This window comes from Acipenser ruthenus, chromosome 28, assembly GCF_902713425.1.
Source record: "Acipenser ruthenus chromosome 28, fAciRut3.2 maternal haplotype, whole genome shotgun sequence".
NCBI classification, from domain to species: Eukaryota; Metazoa; Chordata; class Actinopteri; order Acipenseriformes; family Acipenseridae; genus Acipenser; species Acipenser ruthenus.
This window is the reverse complement of record NC_081216.1, coordinates 2,984,425-3,003,109: the sequence shown is the minus strand read 5'-3', so window position 1 is coordinate 3,003,109 and position 18,685 is coordinate 2,984,425. Positions and strand designations below refer to the sequence as shown.

Sequence of the window (18,685 nt, the reverse complement as noted above, 5' to 3'; positions counted from 1 at the left end):
TATATGCAGGTGAAATGAGCGATCTGAGTTTAGCAAAGAAACATACAATACGTTACTGACATCACGTAACCTACTACTAATGTGTTAAATATATCCTTTTACAGACATTATTTAGTAAAAATAGTAGTGAACTACAGAAATAATAAAAAAAGGCAGAAAGGATGCTTATCAGGGGCAATGTATAAAATACTGACTTGCCTGTCCTTGTATGAAATATGGAAGGGATCAAACACTTCAGGGTGCTTGGACACCTCCGTAGACAACAGGTTCATTCATGATTTTTCCTGGCAAGCATGTGTTGTCAGCACTTGGCTGTGAATGGTTAATCCACCGACAGTACCGTGTGGCAGCCAGCTGGATTCGATTTGAGCGGTGCCGTGGGACTAGCGGTATCGTCCCGTGCTGATCTGTCCAACACCATATTAAAGTAATGGCAGCGATACAGGCAGCAAAATGCCTCGCGCGCCACACCTCTATCTGTCCCGGGCGTAACCCTAACCCTAACCCCAACCCCACAGCACACAGCATACAACAGTAAAGAGGTGAAAGGAAATGTCATTATACGTCACGTTGGACAATCACATGCACCTACACTTCTAATATCGCTGAGAGTGTACATCTCACACTCAGAGAGTCAACGACAAAGCAATCAAAATGTTTAACCCATCAGCGGGTTCTACATAAACAGATTAAGTGCATTAACATCACTTTACGTCTGTTTTTTTATTTGGATGTAATGACTTGTAATCTGTTTTTAAGTGTTGGGTGGCTGCCTCTAATCAAGTTGAGTGTACTTTCTCTTGCACTCCTTGTGTGGGGAGCCACTGAACACTTCCAAACACACACTTGAAGCTGCTTCCTCTTAAACAGTCACTCAACTCTCAGCCCCCTCCCCCCCTTTATTAAAGTGTCCCACAGTAGGACAGCAAAGTGTTATAAAGCACAGTGAAAGCATGGTAAAGAATAGGCAAGCACTGTAAAGAATAGCAAGGTACTGTACGGTAAAGCATATTAATAAACATGGAAAAGCATAGGGTAAAATTGTAAAGATACATTGCAAAAAAAATACTGTGATAAACTTTTATAAGGAGGATCCCTCCCTCCCTCCCTCCCCCTGGCGGTTTCAGTGGTCACTCACACTCTTTGGACATCCCGACTTCCAGGCACTTCTGCAGCCGGCAGTACTGGCAGCGGTTGCGGGTCACCTTGTTGATGATGCAGTTCTTCTCTCGATGGCAGGTGTACACCATGTTCTTCTGAATGCTCCTCCGAAAAAATCCCTGCGAGGAGGAGAGGAAAACGACAAGGACAGCGATTCAGAAACGAGCCACGCCAGGGAATTCAAAATTACACAAGGACAGTGATTCAGAAACGAGTCACGCCAGGGAATTCAATATCACACGAGAACAGCGACTCAGAAACGAGTCACGCCAGGGAATTCAATATCACACAAGGACAGCGATTCAGAAACGAGCCACGCCAGGGAATTCAATATCACACGAGAACAGCGATTCAGAAACGAGCCACGCCAGGGAATTCAATATCACACGAGAACAGCGATTCAGAAACGAACCACACCAGGGAATTCAAAATTACACAAGGACAGCGATTCAGAAACGAGCCACGCCAGGGAATTCAATATCACACAAGAACAGCGATTCAGAAACGAACCACGCCAGGGAATTCAATATCACATGATAACAGTTTAAGAGACGTACAGAGAATTCCGAAAGAAACTGACTTTGTCGTAACATCGCTTAATTTGTTCCTTTTTTTTCATATGGAGAGAGATGTAATTACAGTAGATATCCATATATTTTACAGAGTAGGACTGAACAAGCTTGACGGTAACATACCTCCCTCACCACGGCTGGGAATTCAAAACCACAGCTATCAGGATGCCGAAAACATCTGACCGTGTCAATAGAATAGAATGAGAAACGGCAATGAATTGTTTAATAAAAAACGGAGAAGTGGCATTTAAAACCGAGATGTCGTTAGGCAAGCTAATGAGGTGTAAAGTGTATTAAAATGAGTGATTTGCAAGGACTGTGTAGATTCACAGATCCACGACCGCCTCCACTATTTCCCCGTTGCTGGAGATGAACAGACAGAGCTATAGAGGGTTAGAGCTGCAGACAGACTGAAGTATACCTGGGCTGGTATAGCTGATTAACTGTTTTACTTAAACAAAAACTGGGACAGCAAATTGCATTCTGGGGATAGAAATGTGCCAAAGAGACAAACCACTCACAGTGAGAAAGAGGCTTTGCAATACACCCTGCATACATACCCACAGCGATAGCCAACAGTTTTGCATCAGCATATACAATTAACTAGTTTTCGCTTCATAAAGTCCAATGCAACTTGCTGAATAATGTTACGTTAACATATTGAATTACGTACCGCTTTGTAGTTTTCCATATACTTGACTACTATTATGGCTTGCGGTAGACTTTTGGAGATATCATTTTGCAGATTACACGATGTGAAATAAAAAGAAGATCTAAAATTATGTTTTTAATTTTTTTTTGTTTGTCGCAATCCTAAAATTCTAGATAATGCAAAACATTTGGCCATAGCTGTACATAATAGTGTATTAGTCTGATAAATGTCAGAATAAAGCATTTCTCTGTCTAGGGTTTTATAAGTTATAGAAGCTCACTGAACTGGAAAAAAACCCACTACGAACCCTCTTTGATAATGTTTTTAGACGCTTTCATTTCCTTTCCATATGTACAGTGGGATCAAAATGATTTACAGCCAGACTGGGGCTAGGGATTGTATTGCCATGTTTCCTCACTCAGACCCCTTACTTAGTAAATACCTGGGTATCTCTGAATAGATGACCGCCTCCTCTTTAAAAATATGGATGAGATTTTAATGAAGTGTTGTGGGACCCCAAATACTAGTAACTGAGGAGTATCCAGTTGGATCCCCATTCTCCTTGGATATAGAGCTGTGGGCTGTTTTTAAATTCTTACATATATTAATCACATACTATAGTACTGTACAAAAAACTAATTTACTAGGGGACTATATCAGTCTATTAGTATTCCATGGTCTTGTATGTAGTATTTGACAGCATTGTTTTCAGAAGGTGTGGGTAACACGTCACTGATTTCTTCATTCAATCCAGTTACACTGCGTTTCCCAAGCGCCTCGGTTTGCAGTGTGGATTCCCACTCTCCCAGCCCTGCAGTTCAGTGAATTGGGAGGCATGGGGGCGTTTTCTGATCTCTCAGTCTCTGGACACACAGAGTGTCAGACAGTGTGGTTCTAGTTAGAACTGTGGGACTGGGAGGGAGGCAGTGTGGCTCCAGTGGTTAGAGCTGAGGGACTGGGAGGGAGGTAGGCAGTGTGGCTCCAGTGGTTAGAGCTGAGGGACTGGGAGGGAGGGAGGTAGGCAGTGTGGCTCCAGTGGTTAGAGCTGAGGGACTGGGAGGGAGGGAGGCTTCAGATTGTGGTTTTAAATTCCAGTTTAAAATCCAGCCATGATCCCAGAGAATATTTCACCACTGGTCGGAGGAGTGAATTCCCCTCAGCTGAGAGAGACAGAATCGCTGTGTGTGTGTGTGTGTGTGTGTGTGTGTGTGTGTGTGTGTGTGTGTGTGTGTGTGTGTGTGTGTGTCACAGGGATGTCCTTAGCATGGCCTGGCTTTGAACCCGGGACCCTAGGGGCTGAGGGGGTGAGGAGGCTAGGTTGCAGGGACAAGCCCCACTCTAATCCTCCCCAGCACAGATAATGCCCTACTTCAAAGGCTCTGAGCTACAAATCCCATCTGCCAGGGTGCAGCATTGTTTATCTCTGTTAGCATTAAAGCTATTCCCTTGGAAAATAAGTAAGCCTCTTTTTCTCCTCCTTTTTATTATCAGCGCTAATCCGACCTGTGACAGGAGCCCCGCGCTGCCTTATCAGCAAGCCTGCAGCAGCTCCAAGAGGAGGAGAGGAGAGGAGGGGAGAGACGAGGCGAGGAGAGAGGAATGGAGAGGAGGAGACTGACACGGGAGGCAGCACTGCCAAAGCTCAGCGCCAGAGATTACAAGCAATAACAAACAGTGTTAGGGTCCAGTTCTGTGTGCGAGTGTGTCTGTGTGTCAGTGTGTCTGTGTGCGAGCGTGTCTGTGTAAATGTGTCTGAGTGTGTCTGTGCGTGAGTCTCTGCATCTTTTTTTATTTTTAAACTTTATTTTGAACACAAAAATCATCTGATTCAATATAGAAGACACACACACACACACACACACACACACGCATTTCACCCCCACCCGCACCCCCACCCCCTCCCGAAACTGCCAAGACTCCCCTGTCTCAGCGGGTCAAAACAAACCCGAGATAGCCAGACCACCAGCGCAGGTCTATTTACACAGTGGGGATGTGATAAACACAAGCCCGCTGACGTGATACTGCTGGCTGAAATGTGAGCTCAGAACACATTGCAAAACCCCAGCTGGGCTTCCCTTCCCGAGTGACCAGCAGGTTCGAGTGTGTGTCTCTCAGTGCGTGGTGTGTCTCATTACCTTGCAGCCCTCGCAGGCGCTGACCCCATAGTGGTATCCCGAGGATTTGTCCTGACACACGAAGCAGGGCTTGTAGATCCGGGGGGGCGGGGGCGGGGAGGGGGGGCTCGGCACGATCTCCTCCGAGCTGGTGCTCTGCGTCTCGATCGCTGCAGGGAGAGAGAGAGAGGAGGGAGGGGGTTAGAGATGGCAGGCTTTCCTGGAGCACACACACACACACACACACACACACACACACACACACACACACACACACAGACACTCAGGTGAAAGTACAGTCAATGTCACAATGGCTTGGCCTTCAATGAACTCAAATCTACACTAATATCCTTTTACAGCTTCATGTCCCCTCCATAACCATTAAACACTCAGTAAGTGGTACATTTTGAAATACTGGAAGAAACTTCAATGACAAACCCTTTGACGAGACTTTCTCAATGCCTTCAATGTCACTGAACTTGAGTTTCTTTTAGCATTTCTAAAATCTATCTGGCCTAGTATTTTGATTCAAAGAGCATAAGCTATGGGATGAACTCATTCGCTCCATTTGTTCCGAGTAACAAACATAAGAAACTCTGAAGTACAAACACTCCTCCCAAGCCTCTGCCAAATAAAACTATGCAAAGAAAAACAAAGAGGCTGATTTGTTATGTAATCTGCAGGTAAATCCAAAGCAAATGTTAATGCAGAGTAGCATTACACTTGCAAACTAGCCCCACGCTCACTCCTGAGACTAGACTTCAAAACACACACACAGTGCGGCCCAATTCAAACACATAGTCTTCAGTCTTATAGCCAGGATATGAAAGCAATTTAGGAACTCATAAATACAAGGGATGGAAATAAGACTCCCGTTGCATAGCAGTTTGATTCATTCCTGGTTTCACTATGAGTTTAAGATACACCAACGCTGCATTTTCATATTCAGCATCTATTCAAAGTCTTTTCCATAAACACAAAAATGCTGTAAACCGACTCGTGCGCAATAATCATGTCAACATTTGAATGTGATGCTGTGGATTATTAACCCACCCCACCCCACACACACACACAAACAAACAGAGAAGAAAAAAGGCTTTGATGTTTGCTCTTGTAAATAATAGCTGAACAGACAATTGAATTGTAAAATTATGAGAACACACGCCACACGTATCACATTGCCTTCATATGATCACGAGCAAGAGGCAGACAGGCAGGCAGGCAGGCAGGCAGACAGGCTACGAGAAGTAAACAACCAACTCTCTCCTCTGTCCCTAGCAACTGGGACTGGGATCTCACTGACACTGCACTGGGTTTTCACTGGTAAGTCACTGAGTCTGAGGAACATTGTTTGCACTGAGGTCCTGCTAGCAAACGCTGTAAATGTTTCAGGTGGTTTACAGTACAGAGAAGTGCAATTAGGCAAAAACGCCAGTTCAAAAACACAAACCTCATACTAGTTAGAGTCTGCTGTTAAAGTACAGAGGGGTTGAGACAGAGAAGCGAATGCAAAGTTAGGGACCGTGTTTCAGTACAGCGAGGTGCAGTTAGAGTTACGGTGCACGCACACACGCACACACACACACACACACACACACACACACACACACACACACACACACACACACACAGGCCAAAAGCAGTGAAGCAAGAACCCATTACGAGGTTCAAAAGAATCACAAACAGCTTTAAAACCAGAGCGGAGATTAAAAAAGGAGCTGGAGGCGAGGAGTCGCCTCTGCAGCGCAGCGTTGGTTCAGATCTGGAGGTGGGAGTGGAGTCACTCAGCTCAGCCTCTTAATAACAAGCACACAATTCAGATCACGATGAAACCCACACCTCCGCTCTGCTCACAGTGTGAGAGTGAGTGAGTGAGTGAGTGAGTGAGTGTGCGAGTGTGTCATGTACCCCTCTCCTAACTCACAACCCTCATTATACCCTGATACATTGCAAAAACTTTAGGCAAAGAGAAGGAAAGTGCAGGTCTGCCTGGTTATTTCGCAACTCGATAATTCAGTAATTTGACCAATTCACAGTCAGGCCATGTCGAGAGTGGATTGCACTGCAGGTTGCTGTGTCATGACCCTTCACTTGTTCACTCCAGTCGCTGTTTCACGTGGTTTGATGCGGAAGTCGGATAGTGGAATATAAAGAGACAACACTGCACTGAACTCTTGTTTGAGAGCCATGTGAGATTCCTTTGTTCTCAAATTGCACACGAGGAGAAAAGTCAAGCAAGTTCACAGTTAGTGCTGTGTAGCAGGGGAGGGGGAGAGAGGGGGAACAAAGCTCCTCCTGCACTTGGCACCCACACAAAGGTGACAAAGGTAATTTATTAACCCCAACGCCCCCTTCTCTGCCCTTCTGCCCTCTCCTCTCTCTCTTTCAGGGCAGATGGTGCGCTCCCTCCCTCCCTCCCTCATTAACCCTGCACTGTCAGCACCAACACTGAAAGCTGCCTTTAACCCCTTCACCCCTAAAAATTAAAAAAAACAGCCAGAAAGGAATATAACCAGACTTCATCAATCTGCAAGCGGACACAGCTAGGGGAATGGCGCGAGCGTCAGTTAAACTCACTGCTACTGAACACTGAAACTACATGCGAGGCAGGGAATGGTACAACAATTTGGTCCAACCCCCTAGTTTGTCCACTTGTTCAAGAATGACCCACTTGCTAAAGCTGGCGCTCTGGTATTGTGAGTTCAGTCATGTAGAGGAATGCAGCTCAGCTCAGCGCACACTAAATGAATGATCTGGACCCGGGCGCAACCACAACCCTCTCCCCAGCCCTACCGAAGGATCAAGCCTTTTTTTCTTTATCCCTCCTCACATCCCATTATCCTGTCAGTCGTTACATTCACGTCAAACAAATTAAGCTTAAATAGAAAGCGCTTCTGCAACAATCGAATTCCCCTCTCATTAGTGGCCCCCGTCCCTGACACTGAGCCATTAGTCTGTGATGATGCCGCGGCTGTGAAGCTCGCTCTGTTAAAGCTGCCTTCCTTACTGCACTCAGGGGGAGTGCAAGGCTGTAATGAGGGCTGCCTGGCATTCAACACAATGGCTCAGTTGTGGGTGAACTGGTTTTCATGGAAACAAAGCCCAGCTTGTACTGGCTGACATTAGTACAAGTCCGCCATTGAGATCCGGGGGCAAATAACAGCCCCTACCTCCTGCCCCCCACCCCAAAAATAAATACAGACCCTCGTATCTCAGAGTGAAGAGTCGAAAACATCTACCTTCATCCCGAACTGTTAAACACTCAACAGACACTAAACGATACTTAGCAAGTTACTGTGCAGTAATCAACTAGAAGTCCTTTTGACTTTTCTTTTGTGTTTTTTACAATCAAACGTGCCAGGAATCAGCAGTTTGCCTATAGCGGTTGCATTTGAAATATTTGAACATCCTGAATTAACTTCGAAAGTCAATAGATTTTCATGACAATAAAAAAGGTAGGGGATGGGGTCAGTGATAATGGTCCTAGGGCCATTCCAGGTTTTACTGCACGCTTGATTAGCCCCAGTGTACAAGTAACAAGATCAGGTGTATCTTATTAAACTCAGTGAAACCAGGAACGGATCAGACTGCTATGCAATAGGAGTCTTATTTCCACCCCTGTCTACAGGAGGCAAGTGTAGTTAAAGCTGCTCTTGGGTCCCGAAAGGAGAGAGTTTGCTCAGACTTCTCAGTTTCCTCCTAATTAAACCCAGCTGTGCCCCCTCCTCCTCCTCCTCCTATCTCTCGCTCTCTCCCTCGCACAGAGGAATCCATCCACCCCCTCCTTCCATCTTTCTCCTTCTTTCTCAAGCGCACAGAAGCCAGCACCCTTTACTGTTAAAAGTGCTTTCTGTCTTTTATTGTATTTCATAATACATACCGTCAACCTTTTAATTCTGTGTGTTTCTAAAATACACAGCAGAGGACACAAATATCACCAACCTGGATTTTCAACTTTCCCTTATTAAGCCGTGCAGAAAATTCCCTCTTGATTTAAAAGGCAGCTATCCAAGTTTAAGGGGCGTGCCATATGAAAAGAAAAGTAATGTAAGAGTCAATGAGAAACAGACGGCATCAGAGAAAGTGTGATTGCTGATTTTTGACCTTTCTAAGGTCGTTTCATGAATCAGAGCTCTCTAGATCACGAGTCACAAGAAATAAGATTTCATCAGGGAGCTACAGTAACTGCAGACTATAAACGGGGAGAAAAAAAAAAGCTACACAAAATCAGGGAGAGTGTTCTTCATAACAGTACGTTCCTCTTGAAGGGGTAAAGTTGCACACTACAGTAGAGGACAGAGAGACGACAGAGAGATGGACAGACTGGCAGTCAGAGGGAAAATGAGCTCCATACTACACTCTGTCTGAGGACAGCATCCCTTTCAGAGTGCTGATTCCTGAAGGAAATGGGAATGTCTGTGCAGCCAGGCCGGATATTAAGGGATATCTCGCAGACGAGGTCCCAGGAGGGGGGGACCGGGGGATAGTGTGCATCATACAGGGTTGGGATTCATACAGAGGAATGATGTCAGCGATTGCTTTTGTAAACAATCTCAAATAGCGTGACACACAGCTGTCATGTTTTTTGGGTTTACTGATGGCGTGCGTTTCATTGCCAGTAATATTATGGTATTTTTAACAGAACAGCAACATAAATCCAAACAGTGGACCCATATTCACAAAACTTTAACACTGTGTTTAGAAACAATGACGCTCTGAAGTGTTACAATAAACTAACAAACCCTCTCTAAAACATTTTCGTGACCTGCAAACCTTGCTTTTGATCAAACCAAAATGGGAATACCGAAAGACAGCGAACAAAAGCAACGATGAAAGACAAATCTAAAATAATACAATCAATGACTACATGGAAGCCAGCTGGAAACAGCGGCGAATGCATGTGCAAAATGATTGTATCTTGTAGTTAATAAAAATGTAAAAAAAAAATGAAAAAAAGCCTTTCTTATTTCAGATTTTCCTAAAAGAAGAAAACTGTGTCATCTTTTCAGCTGGAGTTAGAAAGGGCTGCGGTCATGAGGCGCTCTACACTGATGGTATACACCTTGTCTTCTGTTGGGGTTAGTGGTTGCATGTGGAGTGTGGTTGTGGTGGATGATTAGCTGCTGATGAGATTTGCAACAATCGGGACACAAGCTCTGAACTCATTCCAGCTGGGAAGCTGTATTCAGCTCCTTCTGTTTGTTTAATGAAAATGTTGTTTGTTTCTAAGTAAGCCCTGTAGGATTGATACGTAGTTTTATAACAGTTAACCACAGTATTTTTGCAGTTTTCCACCATGATTACACTACACATTTACCACAGTTTACCCTGGTATGCCATGCTTCTTAATATGCTTTAGCACACCTTGTTATTTTTTTAATGCTTGCCTGTGCTTTTACTGTGGTTGTATACCCTCTTCTGTTCATCTCCCTTTAAACACCCGGTCTTTAACAAGTCGCGGCAATAATGTATTTAAAAAAGTTACCACATTTGTGTGTTTTCCCTAAAGTCCTGTAAACTGTGCATCTGCTATTGTTGAGACCAGGGATTTGGAACCTGAGGGGCCATGCTGCTTTTAGATTTCACTCTTTGACATAAGATACTTACACAACAGGAAGAGACCATTCAAATACAGAAAAGGGCAACTGTGAGCCATGCTGGGAATATGGGAGATGCTTTGTGTAGCTTTTTGGTTGTTGCTTTCTCACGCGGGTCCCTGCTGAATATTCGGAAAGGCACAGTGTTGTCATTCGGATTGCCGTTGTTGTGCGGTTGCATACGCATGCAAATCACTGATGCTGAGCTGAGCTCCTTTCTAACATCAGTGGCAACAGAGTCTGGGGTGGGAAGAGTTTGGTAGCAAAGCATTTAAATATTTTATATTAACCATCGTCAAAAATATGCACGGGTCAGTGTGATCCCAGTGTATACTGCAAATCTATATACAGTATGCATGTGTTACATACATGTAGCCCATAGGCATAAAGGTTTTAATAAAGGAAACATTTATAAGGATTAGTTTACCATGGTCTGTTTTTTAATATGCTTTACCATGCTTGCCTATGCTTTACCATACCTCTCTGTGCTTTACAATGCTTCCCTATGCTTTACCAGACCTCTCTGTGCTTTATTACACTGTGCTGTGCTTTCACTACAGGGCACTTTTACAAGGGATGTGTTAAAAACCTTACAGTTTAAATGTTTTTGCACAAAAAAAAAAAACACAAAAAAACTAAATAAATCATTTCAGTGCTGAGTGTTTAACAGATCACAGATGAAACGTGTCTGATACAGAAGTTTAAAAGAGAAATGAAACACAATCCAGCCTCCCTAGTAAAGAGGGGGAGGGGGGAGAAGGCAAGGGGGGGAAACAGAGAGGTCACAAGTTTGCAAATTACACAAAACAAAACAAAAAAGGTTGTTAATTGAGGGGCTTTGAGGGGGTGGGGGGGGGGGGGGGGACGACTCCTAAGAGAGGAAGCAGCTGCTAGTGGAGACTGAGGGAGGAGATAACAACTTCACATGCTCAAGTGAGCTCCATAGATGAGGAGAGAGAGGAGAGGGGGAGAGGGAGGGAGACGTCACAATGGCACTCTTTGTCATGCTAAATTACAGTTCTTTCTTCTGTGGCTCAGAACAATAGTTAATCAGAGAGGGGGTTAGGGGACATGGGGTTAGGAGGAGAGGGGGTTAGGAAGCGACATTGGGCAGGGTAAAAGGGAGGAGGGTTGTGTTGTTGAGTTAGGGATTACATCGGGCAGATCACAAATCAGAAACTTGACTGACTGCTCGATCATGAACCTCCACAGACACACACACACACTCAGACAGACAGACAGACTGACACACACTCACAATGGGAGGGACCCTGCTCTCTAACCCCTCTGCTCTTCTGAGTTCTCTGACAAATAATTCTTTTCTTTTTTAATCTGGCCTCCTGCTCCCTACGAGGAGTTGATGAAAAGCCAGACAGGAAAGTATGCGAGTGTGTGTGTGTGTGTGCGTGTGTACACGTAGCTTTTGTCATTCCTTGGGAGTTTTTGGTTTTGCTCAAGGGTTGAGAATCCTAAATTATAATATAATGGGAATCAATGTCAAAGGTCCCTGAATTGATGCATTGTGTGCATGTGTCTGTCTGTCTGTGTGTATGCGAATGTCTGTGTGTGTGTGTCTGTGTGTGCGTATGCGGATGTCTGTGTGTGTGTGTTTGTGTGTATGTGCGTGCGTGTCTGTCTTGTGTATGTGTGCGTCATTGTGAGCGTTTCAGTACTGCATCACCCCATTAAATGGGCTTTATTTCAGCTCCAGTTATAAAGGAAGCCAATTGTGAGTGTGAGTCACCAAACTGAACCGCTGGGCACTTCTAATTCCTTTCCTCTGTCTGTCCATCCATCCTTTCCTCTCATTTTTTTTTTATATATTCATCATCCTGACTTATGAAGTGGTTTTGTTTTTTATATAAATGCACTGACACCTGATCCGGGTCCAACAGAAAACAGCCTGAATACGAGGAACAAAACCTGGAAATACAACTTCAAAACTAAATCAATAACCCCCCCCCCACGCTAATCCAGACATTACACATCCAATTCTCTTTCTCTTTGTTATTTCTGGTAAAACCGGTTTAAAGCTAAACAGTGCGTGAAAGCGTGACATCTCGCGGACATGCCAGTAACAAAGGGCACTGACGCAGGAAAGAAAAAAAGAAAGAAAGAAAGGAAGGTAAAGTGCAGTCGCAGGTGAAGCAGCGTGGTTGCTGTACTCAGGTTTGCAATGCCCTTTGGTGGCAGTGTCTATGCTCTCTTTTATAATGCAGCCTTTATACCACAGAACAGTTAATAAGGCAGTACAGTCACGGCTCCCATTTGCACCATAATGCCATTACACCAGCTCTTTCATTTCAGTTATAAGGTGGGACACAAATATCAGTGTCTTGTAAGTCTGGCGTTATAAAGGCATGGGGAGCGCTGTCACTGTAATGCGCCTTGATCTGAAAATCTGTATACCACTTTATAATAGACAGATACACATTTTATATAACAAACCGCTCCCTGAAAACACAGCTCCTGTGGCGCCCCCTGCTGGCTTCAATAGATCCGATTTATTAATTTAGCAGAGCGCCTTTCTCCAAGGCGACTTTTACAGGTGTTACAAAGCAGTACAGGGTTACAATGTGGAGCAGTGTGGAATAGTGGTTAGGGCTCTGGACTCTTGACCGGAGGGTTGTGGGTTCAATCCCAGCTGGGGGACACTGCTGCTGTACCCTTGAACAAGGTACTTTACCTAGATTGCTCCAGTAAAAACACAACTGTATAAATGGGTAATTGTATGTAAAAATAATGTGTAAAAAATAATGTAATTTTATGTAAAAATAATGTGATATCTTGTAACAATTTTAAGTTGCCCTGGATAATGGTGTCTGCTAAATAATAAATAATAATAATAATAATATTTAAACACAGTATAGTTTACAGTGAGTGCAATAGTATGACTAAACTACAATACGAACTAGGAAGCAACAAGTTAGGATTTCGAGAAGTTACGCCTATAACTCTGCATCACGCTGCACATGCACACTGGGACTCATGCAGACCCAGGCAAACGCTCCTGCAGCAATGAGATGCTGGAGAGGCCACAGCATTGAGAATGAGCTGCTTGATCCACACTGGGTCTTCAAGCTATATTGAGCATGCTGGCTGTTGCCTATTGCTTCATCAGATAATCCTATTGGGGCAGAGCGCTAACAAACTAATTCAATCATCCCAAACCAACCACCCTGACCCTCAGGGAATGAGGGGGGCTTGGCTAGCTCAGTGAGAGATACAGCTGGGGTACAGGGGAGGGTGAAGGGGGGGATTTCAATGTGTGATCATATGGTGTCTATTCACTGCTGCAATCTATATACACTGTACTTTTCTTTCTTTCTTTCTTATTTTAACTTATCATATTTATTATTCAATTGTGTTTTTTTTTTTTTTTAATACCTGGAAATACAACTTGAAAACAAAATATACAACTGCTGGTAACCCACCCCAAGTAATGAAAGATCCCTCCTCAGATACAGTGACCTGGTCCACAGTCCAAACACCCCAGTCCCCAGCCGCCCTGTCTCCACTCCGTAGCACCAACCAGCCTGGCCCAGCTCCACTGTGTTAACTTCCTCCATCAGGGTGTGCCGCATTCATAATTCATCAGCCACTCCTTTGTAATTCAGGAACCTTCCCTTCGCATGCAAGTCATGTCACTAAACCGCAGAGGAGTGAGGAATAGAGAGGGGGTGAGAGAGAGACTGCAAATCTTTTGGGGCAGGGGAAAGAGAGGTAGCTGAAACCTGTGCACCATATATTTCTACTCATCAGTTATTATATATACACACATGCAGATTACCTTTGGCAGTGCTTGTACGACTTTTTCAAATTCATTTGAATTTGGCTTTGAGAGGGGGAGAGGGAAAAGAGAGAGCTTGCAATCCTCTTGTTTTGAAATAACAAGTCCACAGCTCTTACCTCAGAGTCACAGTAAGATAAACAGCATTGTGTTACATCGGTTTTGCAACGCGGAATTTGCAACACTTATAGGGGGCGGGGAGGCAAACAAAATCAATTCAAACAAATTCAAATGTGGAGCGCACGCTAGCGAAACAAACTCGACTCCCAAGGAGATCACGGTCACAGTGTGATGTTACAGTACCTACTGCTGCGGGAGTAGGGTGGAGGAGGGAGGCTGGGGGGCAGTAGGTTCAGTTTCAATTTCTGAATGTCACAAAAGGTGATAAACTTACGGGCATTCCTGCCGGAACATGCTTGAGTGAAATCGAAGATAAGACTGACACGCATGCAGGCAGTGCACTGCACATTACCACATGCACTGCTACCCAATCAAAGGGAGATAAATTAGCGAAACAGTCTGTGGATGTAGGTCAAAGCGTAGCATGCAAAGCCAGACACTGTGTGGACTTTACACTATGTAATCTGGGCTAACCCATAGCCCAGACCATTCCATCCAATAAAAACAATCATAAGCGAGACAGTGGCTCCAAAATGTAATTACGATAGTTCAGAGAAATTTTTATCTAGTTTCGCATAGTTAAGATGATTTCTATTCCCACAAGCCAGTCTCTATACAGCAGAAGCACTGCCAAATTGTTTCACTTCTCATTTGTTGAGCCCTGTCTGCATTTCTGCTCGAGTGCTTTTTTTTTTTTTTTTTTCTTTACATAGGATATGTTTGAATGGTCTAACTGCACTTGCGATCTATCCAGGACGCTCTTAGGAAATCTGCTTTTCCTGGTTAAAAACATGGAAATAAATCAAAACGAAAGAGTGTTGCGGTGAGGGTTAACTGCTGTGGAGCTGGGGGAGGAGGGACTGTGTGTGTGTCTGGGCTGACATCTTAACTGCTTCCCTCCTTCCAGGGGGCAACAATGGCCTCAAAGAGCTTTCAAGACTGCAAACTCTCCACTTTAAGTCTTAATCTCCTTCTCACACGGCATGCAAACGACAAGAGTGGCCTTTTAACTGCCAGAAGAGAGCTAGCGAGAGAGAGAGAGAGAGAGCAAGAGAGTGAGACAGACAGAGAGGGGCGGGAGGGGGGAACTGACAGAGCATTCCTAGAGATCTGAACGTCTGAACCTGCCAGACAAACAAATAAATCTACTTGTCTTGTATTTAACGACAACATCCCTCCCCACCCCAACTCTAACACCATAAAAAAGTCAAGTAGATTTGTTGCATTAGTCTTGCAACACATAATGTATGCCGCAGCGTTTAATGTTGCAGGGATGCATGAAGCGATCCCACAACAAACGTGACGCTCACAGCAACAGCTCTGTATCTAACTCCATTTACAGCAAAGCGCTGCAGGCAGCTGTTCAATTCAAAAGCACAGCCCGCCCACCCCTCTACAGTACCTCGCAGCCTCTCTGTATATCTTAATCACGCGATCAACAATGCAAAGATGCAACTTCACGAATATACAAACAAAGTAAATTCAAATGAACCAGGATCGCACACGCACTTTACACAAAATAAACTCCAGTAGAGGTCATAGTTAAAACTGATCTACCGCCATTTCTAGGTAGCGTTTTTTACACAATTATTTTCAAACACTTTGTTTAATTGTGTAATATTTATAAGGATAGCTACACAGCATATATTTAGGTGTGTTTGAAGCTGGACCAGTTTCAGTTTCAGTTACAGGCAACAGACAGCGTGGGAGTAGTTTTCAGTCCAAGACCCCCTTTGTAAAAGATGCCTGATGTTGTATCACGTTAACAGCCTTGCAAAGCACAGTAAGGTACAGTGCCAGCAGGCTGGGCAGGGGATAGACAGCGCAATGTGTTCACCATGATGTTCAGATGCGCTGCACCAGTCCTCCTGACAGAAATGCTACTCGAGTTAATAACTCTCTCTTCTGAGAGGAGTTAGCTTTCCCAGAAACTCTTCTTTGGTAATGTGCACGACTCCAGTGTGCTTAAATGCTTACATTTTGATGTTTGATTGGGCTCCTTCTTATATTGCGATTGTAAACGTGTTTGTAACGTTCGGTACAAGAGTTAAGACTAGATTGTTCATGTGTCTGTGTGCGTGTCCGTGCGACTGTGTCTGTATCAATGTGTGTGTCCGTGTCTATCAGTGTGTGTGTGTGTCTGTCTGTCTATATTAGTGTATTATTATTACTTACTTCTTAGCAGACTTACAGTTGTTACAAAATATCACAGTACAAAGTATCACATTACAGATAAAGATATGTGCATGCGTGTGTGTGTGTGGGTGTGTGGGTGTGTGTCGGCAGATTATCCGAGGGACAGACAATAGAGGATGCATATTGTATCCTGGAGAGCAAAACTTTTAAAATGAATAAAATAAAAGAGGTGTGCATAGTGGCATGATGAAAGAGTGCAAGAAGAATATGCCAGCCCCCTCCTCTCTTCTCCTCGCTATAAGAAGGGTCAGTGGATGGCATGGTGCCCTGGAGAGTGGGCTTCACTGCCAGGGAGGGCGTGGATTACACAGAGCTGTCTGCTGACAGGCAAGCAGGAACACACATCACAGGGTTAACAGTCGAGAGAGAGAGAGAGAGAGAGAGAGAGAGAGAGAGAGAGAGAGAGAGGAGAGAGAGTGTGTGTGTGTGATAACTGTAAACAAATACCCGCCACTTTCCTCCCTGGGGTGCTTGTGATGTAACAGCAGAGTGGCATTGTGAGAAGGTCAGCGAGTATATCTTTGTATCTTTATTAATACAGCTTCATGCTGTGGTGTGTAACGCAATGGTTGAAACTGTATGCAATAGGAGTCTTACTTCCTTAGGTAGGGCAGCAGTGTGGAGTAGTGGTTAGGGCTCTGGACTCTTGACTGGAGGGTCATGGGTTCAATCCCAGGTGGGGGACACTGCTGCTGTACCCTTGAACAAAGTACTTTACCTAGATTGCTCCAGTAAAAACCCAACTGTATAAATGGGTAATTGTATGTAAAAAATAATGTAATTGTATGTAAAAATAATGTGATATCTTGTAACAATTGTAAGTTGCCTTGGATAAGGGCGTCTGCTAAGAAATTAATAATAATAATAATAATAATAATAATAATAATAATAATCCATCCCTGAAATGCTTCAATTCATACAACATGCCCCAATGCACTTTTTTTTTTTTTTACTTTGCTGTTCTGCTGTATCACACACACAGGCAGCTGCTTTAACCTTCAGCCTGGTTTATTGTGTTTGTGTCACAAGCACACAGTCAAGTCACACTGCACTAACTGGAGAGACTTGTGTGCATACAGTACTACAGTATCCAGGCACATTAACACATTTTCCAGAAACCTAGTAGCCTTTATCCTGGCCTATAAGTTCTCTTTTAAAAAGGTTCTACTTATTGATCGTTGTATCCTGGCGACCTTTATAATACTTTTATAAGAAATTCTATGCAGCATTTATTACATCTGCCACAGAGTTGCAGTGGAGACAGTACCAGTTAAATTTAGAAAGAAGATGTGTTAAGGAGCTCTATTGACGCCAGAGGGGGGCTCTAAACTTATGAAAAATAAAGTTTGATATTTGCGAAACTTTAAGGGGAGTGGGGAGGGCTGGTCCTCCCTCTCTTTCTTATCATGTGAGAGCAGGCGGCACATACTGCGAATTCCTGAGCAACGGTTTCAAATGGCTTGGGGGTTGGGACACACACAGGGTCAAACAGGGACACGTGCACACACACACACACACAGAGGTTTTTAAACACGGTGCTTCTCAACTACAGTATGGGGTATGAAATCAAACAGCTTAGCATTAAGGCAGGGATGGAAATAAGCCTCCCATTGCACAGCAGTTTGATCCATTCCTGGTTTTACTAGGAGTATCAAGACACACCTGAGCTTCTTACCTATACACACTGACTAATCAAGCTTGTAGTAAAACCTGGAATGGGTGAAACTGCTACGTAATAGGAGTTTTATTTCCATCCCTGATTTAGGGCAGTAAAACATAATACAAGCATAGTGTAGCACAGGCAAGCAGAGTAATGAAAAGTATGGGATACTGGAAAAAAAGATTAAATGACTGACCCCTGCGTGCTGTATGAAGTCACTCTCAAAGCTCTCTCACGCTTCAAAACCACGGTTTGCTTTGATGTGTTTTGGTAACATGGTATAACAATGAAACTAATAATCTGGGAATACTGTGAGTGGAGAAAGCCGTGTTGAAGTGAGCGAGTGTGTGTGTCCTTAAAAGTTTACAACAATGCATTTCCCATAGTGTACCCTGATTTGTCATGTTTATCAATATCCTTTACCATATCTCTCTGGGCTTTATAACGCTGGCCTATGCTTTCACTGTGCTTTATTACACTTTGCTATGCATAGGCTATGGGAAGCATTTAAAATGGTGTGTGTGGGAGTGAGTTCAGAGTGCACACAGCAATGGTTCTGCACTGAATCATGTGGCTATGCCTGAGAGGTTGACCACAGTATGCAGGCTGGAAAACCAACATGATATCTGGGTACCCAGAGAGCTAACCAGCTCCTTACTGCCATCATTTAACTAAACCATCAAAGAGGAGGGTGGCTGTGCGGCTGCCAGTAGCCCTGAGCAACCCAACTCCATCCAGTTTACTTCGCTCTTCTTTTAAAATGTCAAAATCTCATTGCCGAAGGGGGGTCCGGAGGACACAGCAGCAGCAGCAGCAGCACAGT

General features: G+C 44.1%; 1 protein-coding gene across 5 annotated transcripts in view; it reads right to left on the bottom strand.

The window, feature by feature from the left end:
* The window catches only part of raraa (retinoic acid receptor, alpha a), a 124,640-nt gene that overhangs the window by 10,994 nt on the left and 94,961 nt on the right, over window positions 1-18,685 (bottom strand). For all 5 annotated transcript variants that reach the window (XM_034057222.3, XM_034057224.3, XM_059003318.1 and 2 more), the window contains 2 exons: window positions 4,521-4,669; window positions 1,139-1,280 (listed from right to left, as the gene is read on the bottom strand). In XM_034057222.3, the coding sequence (XP_033913113.1) occupies window positions 1,139-1,280; window positions 4,521-4,669 (291 nt within the window). The remainder of the gene's footprint in view (window positions 1-1,138; window positions 1,281-4,520; window positions 4,670-18,685) is intronic.